Here is a 20,156-nt window from a genome sequence, read left to right on the forward strand (position 1 = left end):
CAGATCCAATCAAATCATATTAACATATTAAGTGACAAAGAACTTTAGAAATGCAAAGTAAAAAAAAAAAATCAAACACACAAAGATAGTAAATGCTTGTTAAAATACTGTCAAACATCTCATCTACCAACTTGGAGAATTGAAACATGCAATGAATACAATTAATAATGTTATACTCAAATAAGTTCACTAAAGATGTAGTTCTGTTGCTACATATGCTGTAGAGAACAATCCAAATTTTTGTTTTACTTAGTAGCTTATCACGATGTGAATATGACAGTCTGAAAGAATATAAAAGTTTCCAAACCTTTTGTTTCTAAAAGCCAAACCCTTTCTAATAAGGTGTTCTGAAATATCAATCAATTGTCCTGTTTCATCTTTGCAAAGTATTTTCACAGGCAATGCACAAGCCACATCACTTTCCTGGAAAAAATGAGAGCAGGATAACATATTACAATATCCATTTCCTCTAAACTACAGGCATTATTTTTTCATTTTATTGGTACTGACCGCAAATCAGACATCACTTAACAACTCATGCACACATCAGAAGACAAAATTTATTTAATCAATGTCACAGTTCCCATCGTTTTACCAACTGTTGTAAACATGACATTAAAAAGAAAGTAACAAAATAAAACCCTGCTTCTTCCCTTATTTGTTTTATTAGAATGAACTGCCAAACACTTGTTTTCCTCCAGCAGGAGCTTTAATCCCACTCATAAATAACTTTGCTCATCAGTGCTTTTACTTCCAGCCACACTGTCAAACCTCACTGGCAGCTGCCAACAGACACTAAAATCAAACCCTCATAATAATTCAGTTTTCTTTACCAGTAGAGGAAATCAATTACTAATGATGTTTGTGCAGCATCAGACTCGTTCTTTCACTTTCTGAGGCTTGAAAACTAATATAGCAGCTGCTGAAATCATTCTCATCAAGAACATGAGCATCTTGCTCATCTGTCCATAAAAGCTGTCAGCATCCAGTGATCCCAAAGATCTAAATATTCTTCTTCAGTAACTAAATATATCTAAGACTCTGTTCTTTCCACACTGAGTAGACAAACTGTTCTAATGCTCCGGTGAGTAACAAAAGTAAAGCAGAAAAAAGAAAAAGCATCTTTTCCCCTACAGCAAACAGAAATCTAAGCAAGTACCACTTAGGACTTTTTGAAGAGTAAATATATTTGGAAAAAAATTAAATTAACAGACAACCTGACAGAAATTATACAAATACCGCTGTTTTTGATTACAAACCTGTATGATTATTTTTACTTGTGCCCCCATTAGGTAATAGGATAAATATTCACACGCTGTTGCTGTCCACTGCGTGCTTCCACCTGTTGGTCTAACGCAAAACAAATTATAATCTCCTTTAGTGCAAGAGAAGGTGGCATCTCCTGATCTTAACCACAACCCCTTCCCTTTACTGAGATTTTTTTTTTTTAAATTGTCTGAACTGTCAGGGAAAAGAAGAAAATTTTCATTACAGTCAACAATAAAAAGAAATGGTTATTCATCTCTGGATCTCTATGGCAGGAAGAATTAAAAAATATAACCCCAAAACTTCAAAATAAGGAGAATCATGAATTCCTGAAGTATGGCACCTGTCTTAACAGAACAACGGAAAATCCATACTTCATCTGCAAATTAGGCTTTTCATATTCATTCAGGGAATGGATATTACAAACGTGACTATTTTTTTCTTCGAAGTATAGATAGCACACAAACAAATGCACAGGAGAATACCCTGGTTCTCTCTTTTTTCTACAGTCTAGAAAAAGAGAGATGTCCTGTACATTTTAGTGAGATCTGATTCATCTCAAAATTCTGAGCCAAGGAAAAAAGCATTCAGTGAAATAACAAAAACCTCTATCATCTGTCCAGTATTTTACAATTCATCATATAAATATTTACTTTTTACAGCACAGTTTCTGCTTTACTGGCATGTAGCATAACCCTTAGAAAAAGTAGCCCTTTGTAAAGCTGCCATCCCATTTCTTCTTTATTGAAAAAGCAAACCACATCCAAATCTAAGATAATCAGTGCTAACACAGGAAAATATTGTTATGTCATTATTAGGTTTCTAATACTGCTACTTAGTATAAGGGAAAGGCTACCTTATATCTACCAAGGAACATTCTACTGCTAATGTCCTAATTCTCTTCATATCTTCCTCAAGTGTTCTTAGACAGCTGATATCCACTGTTTTTTCAGCTCCAAAATCATAAAGTAATACCTGTTATAGACAAGAAACACAATGAAAAAACCCTCTCTTTGTGTTATCTGTAACGAATGATAATTCAAAGTGTGCCTGAATAGGTAAACAAAATTCAAACACACAAGGATTCAACAAAAGGCCTTTGCACTGAAGTACTTCATCACACAATACAAATGACTACTACCACAGTCCACTGAGAGGACAAAACACAGAAATATGCTCAAAGGAGGCCAAACAACTTTACAGAGGCTGTTACTTGGGCAAGAAAATTTCTTTTCCTGTGCTTCAGTTATGTTGGTGCATTTAAATCTGTAAACCTAGAAATGCTGAAATAGCTCCCCTCCAGCCCTTGCTTTTTATTCTGATGTGATTAAATAGTAGTTTGAGGGCCCTTAGCCTTTGAAAGCAGATGATGCAAACCAGAAGTATAGAAAGTCCCACTTCTGCTTCCTACTAACAAGATCCACAGGCATAATCTGATGATGGTGGAGAAAACCAATGGTAATCCAGCCCTGGATTATTTATGTGATTAAAAAGTCACTCTTACTTTTGCGGCAAGTAGTTACCTATTCACGAAATGCCTCTTTTGATTCTCCTTACTCTTTTCAAACGAGCGCAACAAAACGCATGTTTAAAGCAGCACTGTGTGAGAAGTTACTGTGGAAAATGTTCCACCTACATGGCACAGTGCATCAACATCAGTTTAGGGTTCAAGCAACAGCATGACTACATGTGTTCCTGCGGTGTTGCACTCTGTTCAACTAAGCTTCATCTTTTAGCAAGGATCATTAAGTTTGAATTAATGTGACCCTCAGGCTCACACATCTTCTGGAATCTAAACTAAACTGGTAAGGCTATAGCTTGGGAATCTGTGCCACGTTGCAAAGTGTAGTGTAAACATACACAAAGTCAACCTCATGAGACTTCCTCAACTACCTGGTTCCTTGCTAAAGGCATCTGAGCTTTGATGAGACAGTAATCTTCTTTGCAGTAATGTACAATATAACTTAAACTCTCGACAAAAGCAAAAGGCTGTATGAGAAAATATTAACACAGAAGTAAGAAGCACATATTTGACATTATTTTAATCAATGAATGCTTACAAACTTTAGAAATGAAAGTATGAACCCTCTTACGATAAGAGGCTTACCTTTACACTTGTTTCAGAGACAATCCTGCTTATCTGACCTCTTTGCCACTGTTTCAAATCCCATATGTAAACAGCACAGTGCATACGACTTTCCCACTTCAAGGACTGTGGCTGGGATTCTTTGTAGATGGTAGCCATCTTCTCCTGTAAACTAACATTCAAAAAAACTACTTTTCTAGGGGCAAAATTTTATCCAGTGAATAAAGGGTTTATCTAGTCAATTAGCGCTTAACTAGCACGAAGTTTTAGTAACTGTTTAACAGTCACATAGTATTGTAGTTTTTCTTCATGACATGTTAGAAATACATGAAATGGAGCTTCAAACCACATGCAATCTGATTAAAATTCCATAAAACTATCATTTTTCTTAAACAACAGAATTAAATCTGAGCGATCCTAACCCTTCTGTATAGCACTATTTGAAATATGCACTATTTCCTCTCGACAGCTTGAGAGCGTGATACTTACTTAGTGTCATGACTAATTCAATGAGACTCTAGGTAGCTAGATGCAAGGTAAAAAGATGAAAGGAGAAATAAGAGGCAGACAATAAGCCACTTGCACTAAGCAATGGTATTTCCACTTAATTGCCTTCAAACAGCATGCACTATCACCTAAACATTACCTAAATATCGACCAAAGGAAGATTACAGAATCACAGAATCGTCAAGGTTGGAAAAGACCTTGAAGATCATCCAGTCCAACCATTAACCTAACTTTGATGGTTCCCAACTACACCATATCCCTCAGCGCTGTCGACCCGACTCTTCAACACCACCAGGGATGGGGACTCCACCACCTCCCTGGGCAGCCCATTCCAACACCTAACAACCTGTTCTGGAAAGAAATGCTTCCTAATATCCAATCTAAACCTTCCCTGGCGCAACTTGAGGCCATTCCCTCTTGTCTTATCGCTTATTACTTGGTTAAAGAGACTCATCCCCAGTTCTCTGCAACCTCCTTTCATTTGATACACCATGTCCAGAAATTGCCTTCAAACTCTCCTAACAGCATATTAGAATCATGTTGAAATAACTAACTTGAAGTTCTATGACTTATGATACTGGTATTGTTCAAAAAGTTTTCTAATGAAGGAATGGGGAGGAGAAAAGAGCGAGCAATAACCTTTAATCTTTCTGGACAGTGCTGCATTTATCAGTCCCCAATATTTACTACATTAAAACTGATTTGAAATAGGAGTTAGATCATGTACTTAATTTGGAATCAGAAATATTTAATGAACCATAATATAGTGCCAATCTGTCTTCTGTTCCTATACTTTCCTCAGCGAAGCAAGATTAAGTCAACTGTATTCAAGAGTACTCGGTGCCAAATGCAACCCTCATCAGTTTGTTCTAACTGTACTTCACCAGCTTGTAATAAGAATGCCTTGAGAGAAGTTCTTTGGATTTTAGTACCTTCTCAGGATACCTTCTGATGACATCCACTGTATAAAAATTTTACTAGGAGACACTACATGACTAATTCTCACTTGTAGCTCTTTCTCAGAAAGTGATTTGAAATCTCCTTCATCCACAGATTTCATGTCTATAAGATTTAAAGCTTCCAAGGTTTCAGGAATTTCTTCTAGAGGAACATCCCATATTTCACTAGGCCTTACAGCAGTACTTTCATTGTACCTGTAAAAAGCATAAAGTAATTAGAATGGAAAGTTTAAACGTATTTTAAACAAAGTGAAAAAGAGCTCAATACCAACCACAGTTCAACATGACAGAACTCATTCAACATGAAGACTGAAGAATACCAAATAACTTAGAAAAGAAGAAAAAAATCCCAACAAAAGGCAAAAACATTTCTACATGCTACTTCTGAAACACAGATGATAGTAACATTTTTATTCTCTTTCAGAAGGTATCCTTGCACATTCTACTGACAGATGAAAGCACAATGCAATATAGGCTGCCGGCAGAAAAGCAGCTGATATTATTGAACGTTTTACTATTTGTGTCTGGCTTAAAAGACATCAAATTACAAATATCATTCTTCTGGAAATCAATGGTGCCTCTGAATGAAAGATGCAACATTCAATTTCCAAGATGTGTAAACATTCCTTTCAGAAGAACATTCATATTAGTGAAACATTTACCTTTCTAGCATTCCCTGAGGATACAAATACAACATGACTGGTGCTAGCACTTTCCTAAGTAGAGTAGTGAAAGAAGTATGGTCATGATAGTACCCTGATGAAAACTTGTTTAAATTGTGTGAACTGGATAAAGCCCAGCAGCTAACAAGAGTTGGCTGGTATGTATTTTGAGCCACAGCCCATCTTAGTACAAGTCTGTGTGAACTGTGCCAACTAGAGACATAAGAGATCGAAGGTTGAAAAAAAACACCTGTTAATGCAAAAGAACTGGCTTCTCGTTTAACTGTTGGCCATTTCTGGGCTTCCAGGAAGAAACTGTTGTTTTCAGAGATCTACCACCTGTCTTTTCCTTCACAGGAAGAAAACAAACTGCTCTGTCAAAAAGAAAATTCTGTAAAGTATTGAATGATTCACTACATACTGCTACACAATTATTTATGCAAACCTTCTTGATACAAGTATTTGCAAGCTGCTGGGCAAAACAGCTAACTTATAGAACCAGGAAAGAAATGAATTTCATAGCTCATAAATATGCTCACCTTGCGTATAATGAGTCTGAACTATGAAATGGACAGAGGCAAATCTGTCATGGAGAGTTCTCCCAAGTGAAATACATGTTACATGTCTTACAACCCCCTCTCTAGTAACTGCAGTGTAGCATTATCCTTGCAGATCCATCAGAAAAACCAATCAATTTGAAATGAACTTCAGACTCCAAGGTTTCTTCCTGGAATTCCGTATGGACTACTTCCTATCCCAATGCATGAGTAAGCTTACTGGTATTTACTTGTCAGCAAGTCAGCTTCTACGGAGCGCTGTGCTCTCCTGCTTATATTGCCTTATACTAGTTTAGAGCTGGCCTGGGTATCCCTCAACAGCATTAAACGTGGAAGAGTAATCATAACCCTAATGGGGTTATGAGGGTCCATGCTGGAGCACAGGAAGAAAATAGCAAGAAGGAAGAAGCAGCAGAAAGAAACCGCTGTGTCCTGACCCCAACCCCCTGCATGCTTACTGCCTCACCGAAGGGACTGCGTGTAACCTGAGTGTAGGAGGGGGAGGAGAGGTGCTTGGAGTAAATGTGAGCCTGGGAAAGGGGGAGGGTAGGTGCTATAAACGTTTGTCTTTTGTGTCCCAATGCCTGAATCTAATTAAATATTTAATACTATAAATAATTATCTATACTAATTACTAATAAATTAAATTAAGTCTGTTTTGCCTACAACAGTACTTGGTAAGTGATTTCCCTGTATTTAGACTCGTAAGTCTTCTTGCTCCTGTTTCTTCTATTTTCTACCCAGTCCAACTAAAGAAGGGAGTGAGCAACCAACTGAAAAATCTACATTAGTAAAGTTATCAGTGTTACACAGCAACTCACGTTAAAGTAACATACCCACTTGTTTGCAGGCTGCAAGTAGGCATCTTAAGTAATAGCTGCAATACAACAAAACACCCTATGGACAGTAACAAAACAATTCAGCTGTTCAGGTTTAAATAAAGCTGCTTAACTTTACAAAAATCTTATTAAAAATTGTGACCAGTACAAGAAAAGTGTTACTAGGATTTAGTTATATTTCTGAGCTAAGAGATGAAAATCCACTTATTTTCTTCCTCCTAAAAAAAAAGCAAATCAGGAATTCCCTTTTGGAATCAAAACTGTCTATGTAACAATATTTTTATTTTCATCAGTATTCAGAAATTATTAATGAAAGAGTAATTATTGATTTTCATGAATACAGCCCATAGATTATCTTTTTAAAAAGACAACAAATTTATACAGCAGTGTTATCTCCTTATCAGCCTCATGTCCCCAGCAGGCTTCCCAACTCTTCTGTCTGTTGCTGTCATAGCTGGTTATCTGAGTATTCGTTTTCTAGTAAGACCCTCCAAAGAGATGACTTATGTTAGGTGCAGGTTAAACACACAAAAGTGGTATTTCTTTTCTTACTATATGGGAAGGGGAACCTTAATTATAACTAGTCTGGGAAGATTTGGCACTTAACCACAGTACAAGTACAATGCAAACATTTCATCTCCAACTTCTGAATCAATTACAACCTCAATACAGTACGTTGTCAGGATTTAGTTTGAGAATTCAACTATGCCAAACTGCAGACTTACACTCCGTAACTTATGTCAGTTGATGAATGTGATTTGTAATGAATTTAATCACAAATGTGGTAAATTCCAGCCACTGGTGGTGCCATACTAAAGCCAGTAATTTTGTTACACAAATTCCGTATTTCCAAACACATTGTTACACACAGTGTATTTACCCAGGTATGTAGGATGCTAGGTCTTCTTTAACTAGCTGGCAGTTAATACTGAGGCTTCTTCCATGACCAGAGTAGGAGGCAAAGAGTTCAACAGATAAGATGTTACCATCTAAAATTTCTGTGAATTAATAATATAATTAGTGCCAATCAATGACAGTATAAAGACTATTTATGGTTTTGGAGGCACGGCAAATGGTACAAAAAGACAGGATTTTGTAAAGCTACATTTGATTTATAAAATAATTGATTCTGAACATCAACAATATGTAGAGGCTTAGCTTTGCACACACCTATAAAATTAACTTAAAATACACCAATAATTACTAAATATTTTTGTACAAAGAAACCAACTGCTACATGTAATTTCATTTATTAGATGGGTTCCAAACCACCATTCCACAGGTGTTGAAAAATAACTAGCTGCATATTAACAGTAAATGGTATTGAGAAAAATCCTACTAAGGTATATATGTGTTACTCAAATTCTTTTTTTTTTTTTTTTTGTGATGTTTTAGAGCAGCAGTGCTCACACTCCCAGCTACCAGTAAAGTCAGGAACAGTCAAGGATAGCTACTACTTTTGGAAACAAGCCCATCTTAATAAACCAGGATACTTATATTACTTAATGCTGGTGTGGTCCCTAAGAGAAGACATAAACAGAGCTTTTGTCAGAAGTTGCATCTGTTATGTCTCCTCCAATTAGTTCACATTTTAAGATGTTCTCACTCCAGGCTACCTGGCATTTGTAATAAATACTATTTAAAATACAAAAGTGCATGTTTCTAAGTTTAAGACAATTTAATAATATTTAAATATAAATTAATACACTCTTGACAACTTACCAACAACTGAACAGAACATAAGTTTTTCTTCAGTCATTTCTTCAAATCTTTTCTTGGCTTCTCTGTTCCACTCATTTGCTCCTTTATAAGGCTCAATGGAAGCCAGCCTGCACCTTATTGCCTAAAAAGTAACTCAAATTATGCATGTACCATCACATATTAAGACCATCTCATTATAGCCAAATATCAGCCTTTGCTTTGCACTCATGCAGGACAGCAAGACATGCATGGCTTCTGGTTCCACATTACCATTATCTGATTTGACTTAAAATGATTTCCACCCCACCCCCACCAGCAGCTGAGCTCAAATTAACATACATTCTTGCTGAAATAGAGCGAGCTTAATTCTCCTTGCCTCTCTTTATGGTTAGGCATAGAACTGGTGCAGAAATCAGGAAAGATTACTGCAGAAAGGTGATAAAAAAAAGCCTTCATCCTGATTTGCTTATGATGTAATAACCCAGATTGAAAGCATCTAAGATTAACATGACTATACCACTGCAGAGGTCTGAAGGACTGAACAGAGACACACCACAGTACCTATGTCAGAAAATTCCTGCCGGGGTTTTGAAAGGTATTAACCAGGAGTCGAAAAAAGAGACACACAAGAAATTAGATGAGATGAAGTACTTTGATTAAAGATGCTAAAAAAAATTCTTTTATTGCAAACTTTGGTGGCTACACTATAGCTCAATTTTAAATTAACTGAATGTTATTGTCTCCTCCTTCTTGTTTATTGCACCGAAAGAGAGTAACACAGGTGAGGGAAAAGGGAGAGAAGGAAATGAAGACAATAGAAATAATGTTTTGTGAAGATATTCATAGGATACAGGCAGTCAGGAATTTGAAAATAAGACTGACAGACAGGTTAAATAACCATTAAAAGAAAGGGCTGTGGCTGACAAAACCCAACACTACATTAAGCACTGCTTATTCTAGTCTTGGCCAAGATTTCTGCACCACCCAAGTCCATTAAAATGCCTGCAAACTATTAACAGGCTGAAAAAAGTCTGACTTCTCTTGTAACAGCCTGATTCAAATCTCTTAAACAATGAACTTACATTTGAGACAAGGCAATATGTGATCATGTGTGAAGACTTACCAATGCTTTCATGCAATAGGATAGAGCTACACAAGCACCCTCACTTCTGATACTCTTACTTTCTGAATGCTTGATTTTGCCATCTTGTGTTCATTCATGTTTCAAAGAATTTTAAATCCTTTTTTTTTTTAAGCAGAAATTATTTGAAACCATAGCAACACATAACAGACTCAAGTCTGCTGATCTATTACTTGCATTAAAACTAATAGCAACAGGAACTTGTTATTTCTTATGCAAAATTCAGGTGTAAACACCTTGCCAGAGTGTTTAACCATAACCTACATGTGGCATAAGAATGTCAAAATTTGAGAGTAACTGTTGGGTTCAAGTTTTTTTAGACCGTTCCCTAGTGGTCATATACCCATCTGTATCCGTAATTCTTTAGCCCCTTCTCCTTTATGTTCAAAGTGAGGAGGCCTAGTAGCATGTGCTCAGGAGCTGACAAATTCTTAACAGATTTTTCTGAAGATTTCTATTTGGTCAATAACAAGCAATCAGTTGGAACAATGGGATAACACACATCAAAAATCCCAACATCCTTATTCATTAGCCACTCTGATCTGAAGAATTAAGACACTGCAACGGCAAGAATGTTTCGCCATTTGCAGAATGTTTCCTCTCCCTTGCTGTCAAAAAAGGCTCCATCATTTTGGCTCAAGCTCTCCCCAGAAACATCTGCCCAAAATATAAAAAATTAAATCCTATCTCCAGTAAAAGATGCTGGCCAACCTTAGTTACAACAATCACTATTTCTGGTGCCTACAACTGGGTTAAAAAACCCCTATCAACATATGAAGTTTTAAAGTTTAGCATAATTATGGTTGGTAACCAGAACTATCAAATGAACAGCTGAAGAAAAATAATTATTTTCTTCTTATGTGCATTTTTTATTTGACAGAAATACTTTGCCATTTCCTTTCCCACTCAGTTTTTTTCTTTGTCAAAAGAGGGAAACTCCTACAATACCTAAAGTTAGGAAATCACCAAACTTTAAATGCATAAAACAAACAAAAACGTAATTTAAAAAAAAGACCATTATTAGATTATCATTTGAAAATGAAAGAATGTAAAAATTAATTCAGTTTACTATGGAATAAAAGAAGGTATTTGAATTAAACACACATACACAATGTCAATATTCCTCCTCACTGAAAGGTAATATTAGATTTACTTTAAAACTGAATGATATTAAAAAAATTAAGTTTTCAATGTGTGTCCAAAACATTTAATAAGTCACATCATAAACCCATGAGAAGAGGAACTTGCTTAACATTTTATTTACTTCAGAATGTTAACAACTCTCTCTTTCCCCTTCCATCCATTGAGATTCTATTAATTTTGACTGTTTAATCCATCCAAGCACCAATTTACCTTTTCTGGAGAGCTCAGAAACTCCTTTTCTACTTTGCGTATGTCTTTAAGGGTTAAGTTAGCAATGTTGCCAAAGTCAACATATTTTACCGTAACTTCTTGACGACTTGGCAGCCCTTCAAAAAAAACCAACCCAAGTTATTAAAACAAAAAATGAGTATCTGATACAGGTTAAAGCACTAGAATGTCAGAGCAAAATCCACATTTACACGACATAATCATAAAATACCACATTTTCAGATGTTGTATAACCTGATTCAAAACCTATGTTCTTTCAGAACCAGCTCTTTCGGGTTCCTGAAATGACAGTGTTAGCATTTTGGTCCCTTTCCATCTAGTCACTTTATGAGACACTGGCACATTAACTACACGGCAAGTAGACACGTAAGCATACAGGCATGCTACACCACCCATACAGGCAACATATACACCACCACAAGTACGCTCCCCATCCACTTTGGAATTACTATGGAGAATTATTTACCCATAGTGGTTACACTCAGAGGTTGGCTATATTAGACAAAACTGTAGTTCAGACTGTAATAGTAAATGAAACATTATGTAAAATAATAGTAGAATTTCAATTATATATAGAAAATGAAAGCTACTGCTTCTTTTTTTTTTTTTTAAAAACAGATGTATAAACCACTCCATTAATAGCAAAAGAACACAACATGAATTAGTACTACTAACTTTATGAACCTACCTGTTAGTATAAGAATGCCTAGTAAAAATAATGGCTGTTTGTTACTATTCATATCCAGTGTGTGACTGATCTTGTACCACATCTGATTTTGCAGCCTAGCATTAGAGGGAAAGACTCAATACTTCACCTATAATCTGTGCTCTGTACCAATTCCCATCTTCCTGTTTTGCAATACAGGCTTGACCTTCAACTGGGCAGACAACTTCCAAGTTTTTCCCATACTCATGTTGATATACCTCCTGAGTTTTCTTTGCAAGAGCTGAAGAAACCAGGCTATCTCTCTAAAATAAGAAAACCAAACCACACATACACACCAGATGTTCTTTTTTTTTAAAAAAAAAAAAAACCACAGTATTATTGCTCTTTTAAGGGACATTTTTTTCTAGTAATGTTTCCTAGTCTTCCCCCTCCAAATTAAACAGTGATTATGAATATGTAGAATGAATTAAAGAGCCTAGCAATTGTTGAATATTGCCCTGTTCAATCACCACTCTAAACAGTAAAACACTACACACCCACATAGGAATCAACCATGTAACAGAACTGACAAAAAATGTTAACTTTCTGGAATTCTAAGAATTTCTGCAATTAATCTAGAATCTAAAATTCCTGGATTAATCTAGAATTGTAGGAATTACTCTCATCTATTAATTCTAGGAATACTAAAACTGGTAAGAAGTAACAGAAGTTAGTCGAAATTGTATCTTATTTAATGTGGACTACATGTAGCTCAGCATTAAAATGTTTGTTCAGAGTTTTATTTTAATAGACCTTATTTCTAAACTTACCAATTGGAGATAGAAATCACTTGGACTATTAATGTGACAAACTGTGACAGAGACGACTTCTCTTTCTTGTGGAATCTCAGGTGGACTATACTGCAAGATGGTGTTATTTTCTAGCTGACTCGGAAGCTGCAATCTAAACCTAAGGTAAACAAAATGAAATTTTGAATAAATTCAGTCAAAACTGACAGGGAGCCCTTTTATATTCAAATGTCAATCTTCCCATAAAAGCCACAAAATGGTCTTATAAAAATAACTTGATTCATGTCTGTATAAATAGCTTGAGCCCTCCTTCTTGCAGCCAATTCTGTCTAATGCTTCTCCCATCACAAATGTAGCGTACAAAGAATGATATACAGCAGCTGGCTCCTAAAAAGATTTTGCTATTTGGAATGCAGTAGCATACATTTAAATAATTTAAAAAAATAAAGTTAAAGCCTAGAATCCACTACACTGACAAAACCATTATCTCAGATTTCCTTTTCCTCACTTATGAGAAAAAGCAATTACCTGATGAATACAGAGGCAGTAAAAAATTATCTCCCACTGTTCTCACCGCAATTATTCTCAAATATAAACAAGGACCTTTCTCTGAGTGCAGCAAGATGAACTGTAATTTCCCACAGATTTGCATGCCATACCCCTGTACCCAAACACCAAAAATTCTTCTCTTTCTTCTGCCTCTTCCACTGGTCCCCCCAATGCAGCTGTCCTCTGTTCTCATGCTAACATCAAGCTCCCCCTTATGCCCCATCATTGTTTCTCCTGTTTGTTGTGCTATATGCATCACATCACGTGGCTGGTTCAGATGTGCTGACTAGCCTGTCACTGCCTACTAGCCAAATCAAACATGCACAAGGCTAATTTCTGTATGTTTTTCTGTCTGGAGTAGACACCTAGGGGCTTCTCCTTTCACTGCCTTGTTATTAAAACTTGTACAGAAATTTAAATTTTGTCATTTCCTAAAATAAAGTTCACTATTGAAATAAAGCCCTGAGCAGTGCAAATGAATATGCCACAGCGCTTATTAATGAAGGTGAAAAAAGGAAATCAACAGATATTGATGAAGATTAATGCATCACACATTAAAATATCAAACACTGCAAAAACAGTTTGCTTGATAAACTTCACTTTATAACAACATGTTATCATTTATGGCATAAGAGCATAAACTAAAGGAAAACACATACCTTGCCAAGTCTAAATAAACTAACGCATCCTTGACAGACACTGGCATGTTATCATTCGCTTTACTAAACGGAGGTTTCTTCAAATCCACAATCAGAACACCATTCTGTTCTCTAAATATGGTCATTGAAACAACTTTATTATTTACCATTCGTAAAAATGTTGTCTTTGCTTTCTCTCCCCAACCTTCACTCTGTTTTAGGAAGAAAGAAAAAGTTACTGAAGATGTCAATATTAAAAGAAAAATAGAAATAGTAATTAAAAAAAATAAAAGCAAGAAACGGAGCAGATGCATCTGAAGGGATGAAATACTGAACAAACTGTTAGACTGTCTAGTCCATAGCCAGGACAGCACTAAACAGTAGTCTTCTAGGATGGATTTACAGAAGTGTTTTTAACTGTATAAAACTGAGTCAGACTAAAAGGACTGCAGTTTCCACCATGTTTCTTTTAAAGATGGAAGATTTCACCTCTCTTGATTGTTCTGATAAATCAGAACTGTCATACGTTGTTTCATCCCATGACTTGCCTTTCTGCTCTCCCAATTCGTTCAAAAGTTTAATTCTTATCTTTTTCTGTCTGTATACAAATGTACAACATAGTTTGGTCAATTCACATATTCCTCCTCTCCACAACATCCCTCCTAAAGTTTTATCTACCTTGAAAAGGCCTGTCTGAATTTATTTCTCTTGGATCAAGTTAATGCATTTCTCTTTTGATACTGCAAATTGTGCTTTTTAGGTGTGAAAAAATTGAAAGTGCATATAAGGAAGGCATTTTACCCACACCTGTTAAAACTGTTCCAGATCTTTCCTATTTAAAGTTATTTCAGACAACATCAGACTGATAAGAAAACCCCAAACCAACCAGCAGTTATACTGTCAGAAATGCACAGCTGCACTGGACATAGTTCATACCCATGTGAATGTGGCAAAAATAAAGTCTAATAAATAAGTGAATACTGAAGAAAATAATGCTGCAATACATGTCCTTTTTCTAAGGGAATAAAGGTTGACTACTTTATTTGTTGTTATACTGAAAGAGAACAAGTAACACTTTTCAGTATGTGGCAAAAACTTTACGTAATGAAGGGCAATCCCTGAAAAGATTCTCTTAAAAACACTGACGGCATTTCTTCTATGTTTGGATTATTTTTGAAAGTTACTACTTGCATAAAGTTATCAGACAGCCATGAAATATGAGTATCAGTTCTGTTATTTGTTTTAAAATTTGACAAAGAACATGTCTTAGGTAAGAGTAGTGAGACTTAAACCTGAAATATGTATTTGGAAACCCAGAGGCTTTTTAAGACAGACTGCTATAAGCTCGTTTCCTTTCCAATGAAAGCAATGCAACCCATCTTTTCACAAGAGATGATTTAACCTTTTTTAAAAAATAAAATATACCCTGTACTCCTCTCAAGTTTCCCTGTGTTTAGATTGGAATAAGATCATTGTAGATTATGTATTTAAGTTCCTTAATATAAATCTTAGGAAGAAAAAAATCTCCTGAAATAGTACAAAGAGCTTTTACTTACTGCATTTTTGGGAACAACATCCTTCAATGAACACTGTACTGCTAAAGGAGGAACAGCTGCAAGTTCTGCCTCAATATGCTGATCAGGCTTCCTTACAAACAAAGAAATGTCATCTGTTTCAATAGTCTCCAGAGCAGCAGGTTCACGCCTTTCAGCAGGAACGTACCTATTGTCAACGGGAATAAAAGCAGTACTAGCTTAAAAGAAAAGAAAAAAAAAACCCGACACCAAAAAATCCCAGACTTCAAATAAAGATCATCATTGCAATAACTGGCATAATGTCATGTCACTGAAACAAGACCAGAAAGTCTCAATGAAATGCATTTCTTTTTTAAACATTGAGGACTCACATATTCTCTTTTTCAATGCAAGTCAAAGTTAAATATTTTAATGTGTGAAGACTTGTACACTTGTTAACTTACATACACTGCCACTTTTCCTGTGGGAAATAGGCACGTACATACTATTACTGTCATCTGGATATCTGGTTATCTGCTTGAGCGAAGCTGATGGAGGACTTGTTTCTTAGCAGAGATCCTCTTGAGTAACAACAAGTCAAGGACAATTAATTGCAGACAAAAACCTCTCTCTATATACATACCCTGAGAAAATTATAACTACAGAGCTCCCAAAATCAATCAGGAATACTTCCAGCAGTGCAGTATCACAAACTCTGTATCTTATTGGACCACAAGGCTTCCTCTCATTTTTACTCTTCAGGGGAATTAGTCCAGTGATAGTTCCACGGCACCACATTCCATTTTCCTCACTCTTAATAAAAGTTCTAGCACCTATATGGAAGGAAATAAAAAAAAAAAAAAAAAGACTAGACTAAGTATCTGTAGATATTTAACACTGGAAGTATTATTACAGTTCTGCATAATGTTTCATTGTTGCCTATCTTCCACACAGGTAGTAAAAGTGCTACTGCTAAAATAGACACAAAGACATTAAAACTCATGTCTCAATAGCCGCCAGTTGTTTTCTCCCCACATACATTTACACAGTGTCTGTAAGGCTAGGAGGTGTTTGGCTTGTATTAAGAAGTAATTTTCTGTCAAACTTTATGTACCTCTTAGTAAAGTGGCAAAAAACCACTGAAGTTGAGGGCTATTACATACTTTTCATCAGTTTTCTAAACACCTTCTAGAAGTAACATTGTCAACATGTGGGCTAGAAAATATTTTTCATGATTTAGCTATGTATTCTTGTCTTTCATTTTCACTTCCAGAATGGTTTCTATCCAGTTAACAAACTTTAAAAAAGATCATCTATCCACTCGAAGGGAATTTATCTGCATGAGAGAAAGCTGATTTACTGAAATAATGAAAGAACTAGGCTAGTCATTAAAATCACTACACTGAAAAAACTACCAGTTAACAATTATCACCTGATGCTGGAAAACATTAAGTTTGTAGTCAGGTGTTTCAACTGCTAGTTACTCTAAGCACTCAATCTCTTGAGGTTGAGAAGAACTGCAGTCTTTTTTACTTCTACTGTTTTTGTTTACATGATTTAATAAAAGTCTACTTTACTGAACAATGTGTACAATTTTTCCCAAAAAGCATTAATTATAGATTCTGGAACATATAAGGAGTGCTTTACTATGTAAAGGAGGCAGGGGGGAGGAGGAAAAAAAAAAAAGATTATACTAAGGAAGACATACTGCAAGATAGTATTTTAAGCTAATGTAGATCTTCAGAAATTAATAATTTACCTAGTTCCAAAACATCTGAAGGTAAGAGATATGAACTCTTACTACAACAGAAGTTTGTCAATTTCTCCTCCAAAATCCCTGCTGCTTTCTTCTGTGAGTATCTCCGAACATAGAAGTGGCATGGATTTATAACACAGCTTACAAACACTAGTTCTGGCAAACCTGAGAAAGACACAAAACAGATTACCAAACACTCTTCGCTCCAACAGGTATTACTAGACATGTGATTAAGCTGCGCTAATCATGATAACATTACTTCAAATAGCTTTTAACCTAGTAAGTCTGCTCACACTTGTTTCAAACTAGTTACCATGTTTGCTTTCTGATTAAATCTGCTCTTTTGAACTACCTCCCTTATGCCTCCCTGCAAAACAAAAGGCTGTCTCACTGCTTACAAAGGGATAACCTGATTTTAAGCAGGTCATTCAGAGTTTGTATTCCCTATTTAACAGAGAAATAGGAAGCTTCTAAAAAGCAGAGATTAAGACTCCTACATTTATGCTAAGCACTTCTGTATAACTATTCAGAGATAATGCATGAAGATCAAAGAATGGCCTAAAGCTAGCCAAGAGATGACCCTATATAAGACAGTACTTCTGATTAAGCATTCAAATGCAGGTATCTCCCTTGATTTGGGATCCAAAACGCAAGTTTTGCTTTCTGAAGCTACTCACCAAAGGTGGTGGATGGGTCAGAAGATTTTAGAAGGCCAGCAACTCAATTCCTACAAGAGTATTTTAAACCACAAAACTCCCTGCAAAGAGTGGATAGCATCACCTAGATCCAGTGACACCTGCATGATTGATCAGGGTATAGCAGACAGATTTGCAGCATCCTAGAGCACTGCCATCTCTGTGCCCATCTCTGAACTACAACTCACTGATGGTGCAAAGAATCTGGCATTTGAAACATTACGAGCACGTAAGCAGGACTGTGCTTGGAAGTTTATGAAATGCAGCGTCCAGAACAGATGCAAGATTACTCTTGGGCATTTCTAGTGGAAGAGATGGCATTTGAGTAAGAAGTCTGAATGACTTGAAAGATTCCACCTATAGGTACACTAACTCTTCTGGATCATCCCTGGTCACCATCTCCAATGATGGAATGAGTCAGCTAGCTTGTCTTAAGTAGACCAAGAAAAGCATGTATTAACAGTCACTTCACTAGATCAGCAGAGGCTGATACCTCCAGCCAAAAACAGTAACAGGAGCTGGGCGAGTTCTGGATTACTAGAGCCAGATGGATCCAGAAGAGATGTCTTTAAACTGTTTGAGAATGTTCCTTAAACTAAATGCAAACAAAAAAATCCCAACAAACCACAGCTGCCTGAAAAGGATTTGAAAAAATTATCAAATATTAGTTGATAACTAAGCCTATCAGCAGAAAAAAAGAAAAACTCGTTATATCAAACTTCAAATTATGCTTCTCATAATCCAAAAAGATCCAGTATTGCACAAAATACGTATTTTAGCATATTACTGATAAAAACCATCCCACCAGGTAACTTTGTGATCATTTCATCTTTGTTCTCCTTGTGTGTATGTGAGAGATGCTCAAGTGTCTGCTAAGGTTCAAACATCACACAACTGTGATAGTTGTGAGGTTTTTTTCTCTCCATGTGAAATCTTTGATATCTAATAAACGGTGAGCACACACTACACTAACTTCATTACGGGCATTAGAAGAATTTCTCTGCTAACTACTTATTTCCACAGAACATGTTATGGACTTAAACTGCTCAAATTCCCCAACATTCTGTGAAGTCTCATTAAGAGCAGCCAGTTAATTCACAAGTTATTGGACAGGAAATGTCAGGGGAAAGTGCATTTATATGACTCTCAGTTTAAAAAAATAAAATATTAAAAAAACAAAGGAAAAACCCCGAACAAAAAAACCCAAATCAAATGAAACAATGCAATTTCCTTAATCTTTTTTCTTTGCTGGTATTATTTTGTGCACATCTTTTTGCAGCAGTGCTTCTTCCTCTGTCAACTTCTTAGGCCAGTTCCTCTCTTTCCCAATACTTCAATCTCTACTCTTAAACTTTTATTACCATTTACACTCAACAATGAACAAAGCTCAAAGCACTGCACAAACTGTGCCTACAGAATTTTTAAACAAAGTAACTTATTTCCTCAAATTACTTTGTTTTGGTCATTTATCTGTTCACTCATAATTCAGAAAACCACAGATGGAGAGAGAACAAGACAACAGTTCAAAATTCAGTATATAAACTACTGACCTAAGAAATGGGTCCCACTGTTCACAGCAAGCATGGCTATCATGTCAAGTACCTGCCAGGTGTTGAGAAACATTGCCAATGCTGAGCTTCTGAAAGTTTCTTGGGACTTCCTGTATTGCATCTTCCAACTAAGCAGATTTATTGGAAATCTTGAAAGATGGTACAGTCTTTACATTAGCAAGGAAAGCCAACCAGGGAGTGTTTTTGCAGAGCAGAACCCCTGGCGCCAAGAATGACATCTGCACCATAAGCACCTTCCAGACTAGTTTTAACTGGAAGGAAATCAATTCATGTGTCCCAAGTCTGCTCTTACATGTAAGCTAATACATGCTAACTAGGCAGAGTCAGGAGATCTGCTTCCTAGTACACTCCCGATCCCAACTGGAATGTTAATGTATATGTCCAACTCTCCAAAAAACTCCAGTGTCTGCTCTCACTGCTTAACATACTCGTTCCAGTATGACTTTCAGTACTGCAGGGTCCAAAACTGGACACAGTGCTCCAGATTCAGCCTCACAAGAGCCTAACGGCTCACTTCCTGGACCTGTTAGCTACACTCCTACTCATTCAGTCCAGGAGAAATCTGACAAGCCAAGGAACCTAATTCTTATTGCCAGTTAATGTAGGACAATGCCCTGAGAAAAGATTCAGGAAGCCTAGGGAACTGCCAGAAAAGCATTCTCCAGGAGCCAATGTCAGAAACTCTGAAGAGGACTGTAATAACCAAGAGTCAAAGAGAATCATCCAGGAAGACACAGGAACTTATGACCCCTCTTTGACAGAACTTGTGAGAAAGTTTTCACTAAGCTAAGCTGAAGGAGAACAAAGAAGAAATTATAGCAAGATAAAATGAAATACGGACATCATTAAAGAATTCATATGAGCTGAGTGTAACTACAAACGCACAAAA

At 36.2% G+C, this 20,156-nt stretch overlaps 1 protein-coding gene across 1 annotated transcript in view; it reads right to left on the minus strand.

Moving 5' to 3' along the window:
• RNF17 (ring finger protein 17) overlaps nt 1-20,156 on the minus strand; it is a 52,843-nt gene that overhangs the window by 17,555 nt on the left and 15,132 nt on the right. Inside the window, exons 13-26 of the mRNA XM_074860792.1 lie at nt 17,005-17,166; nt 15,889-16,078; nt 15,288-15,453; nt 13,753-13,943; nt 12,566-12,704; nt 11,905-12,058; nt 11,072-11,187; nt 8,599-8,719; nt 7,757-7,874; nt 4,792-5,013; nt 3,374-3,524; nt 2,123-2,241; nt 1,260-1,350; nt 308-423 (exon numbers count right to left, since the gene is read on the minus strand). Coding sequence (XP_074716893.1) covers nt 308-423; nt 1,260-1,350; nt 2,123-2,241; nt 3,374-3,524; nt 4,792-5,013; nt 7,757-7,874; nt 8,599-8,719; nt 11,072-11,187; nt 11,905-12,058; nt 12,566-12,704; nt 13,753-13,943; nt 15,288-15,453; nt 15,889-16,078; nt 17,005-17,166 — 2,056 coding nt within the window. The remainder of the gene's footprint in view (nt 1-307; nt 424-1,259; nt 1,351-2,122; nt 2,242-3,373; nt 3,525-4,791; nt 5,014-7,756; nt 7,875-8,598; nt 8,720-11,071; nt 11,188-11,904; nt 12,059-12,565; nt 12,705-13,752; nt 13,944-15,287; nt 15,454-15,888; nt 16,079-17,004; nt 17,167-20,156) is intronic.

The sequence above is a fragment of the Strix uralensis genome, chromosome 2, assembly GCF_047716275.1.
Source record: "Strix uralensis isolate ZFMK-TIS-50842 chromosome 2, bStrUra1, whole genome shotgun sequence".
Taxonomy (NCBI): domain Eukaryota; kingdom Metazoa; phylum Chordata; class Aves; order Strigiformes; family Strigidae; genus Strix; species Strix uralensis.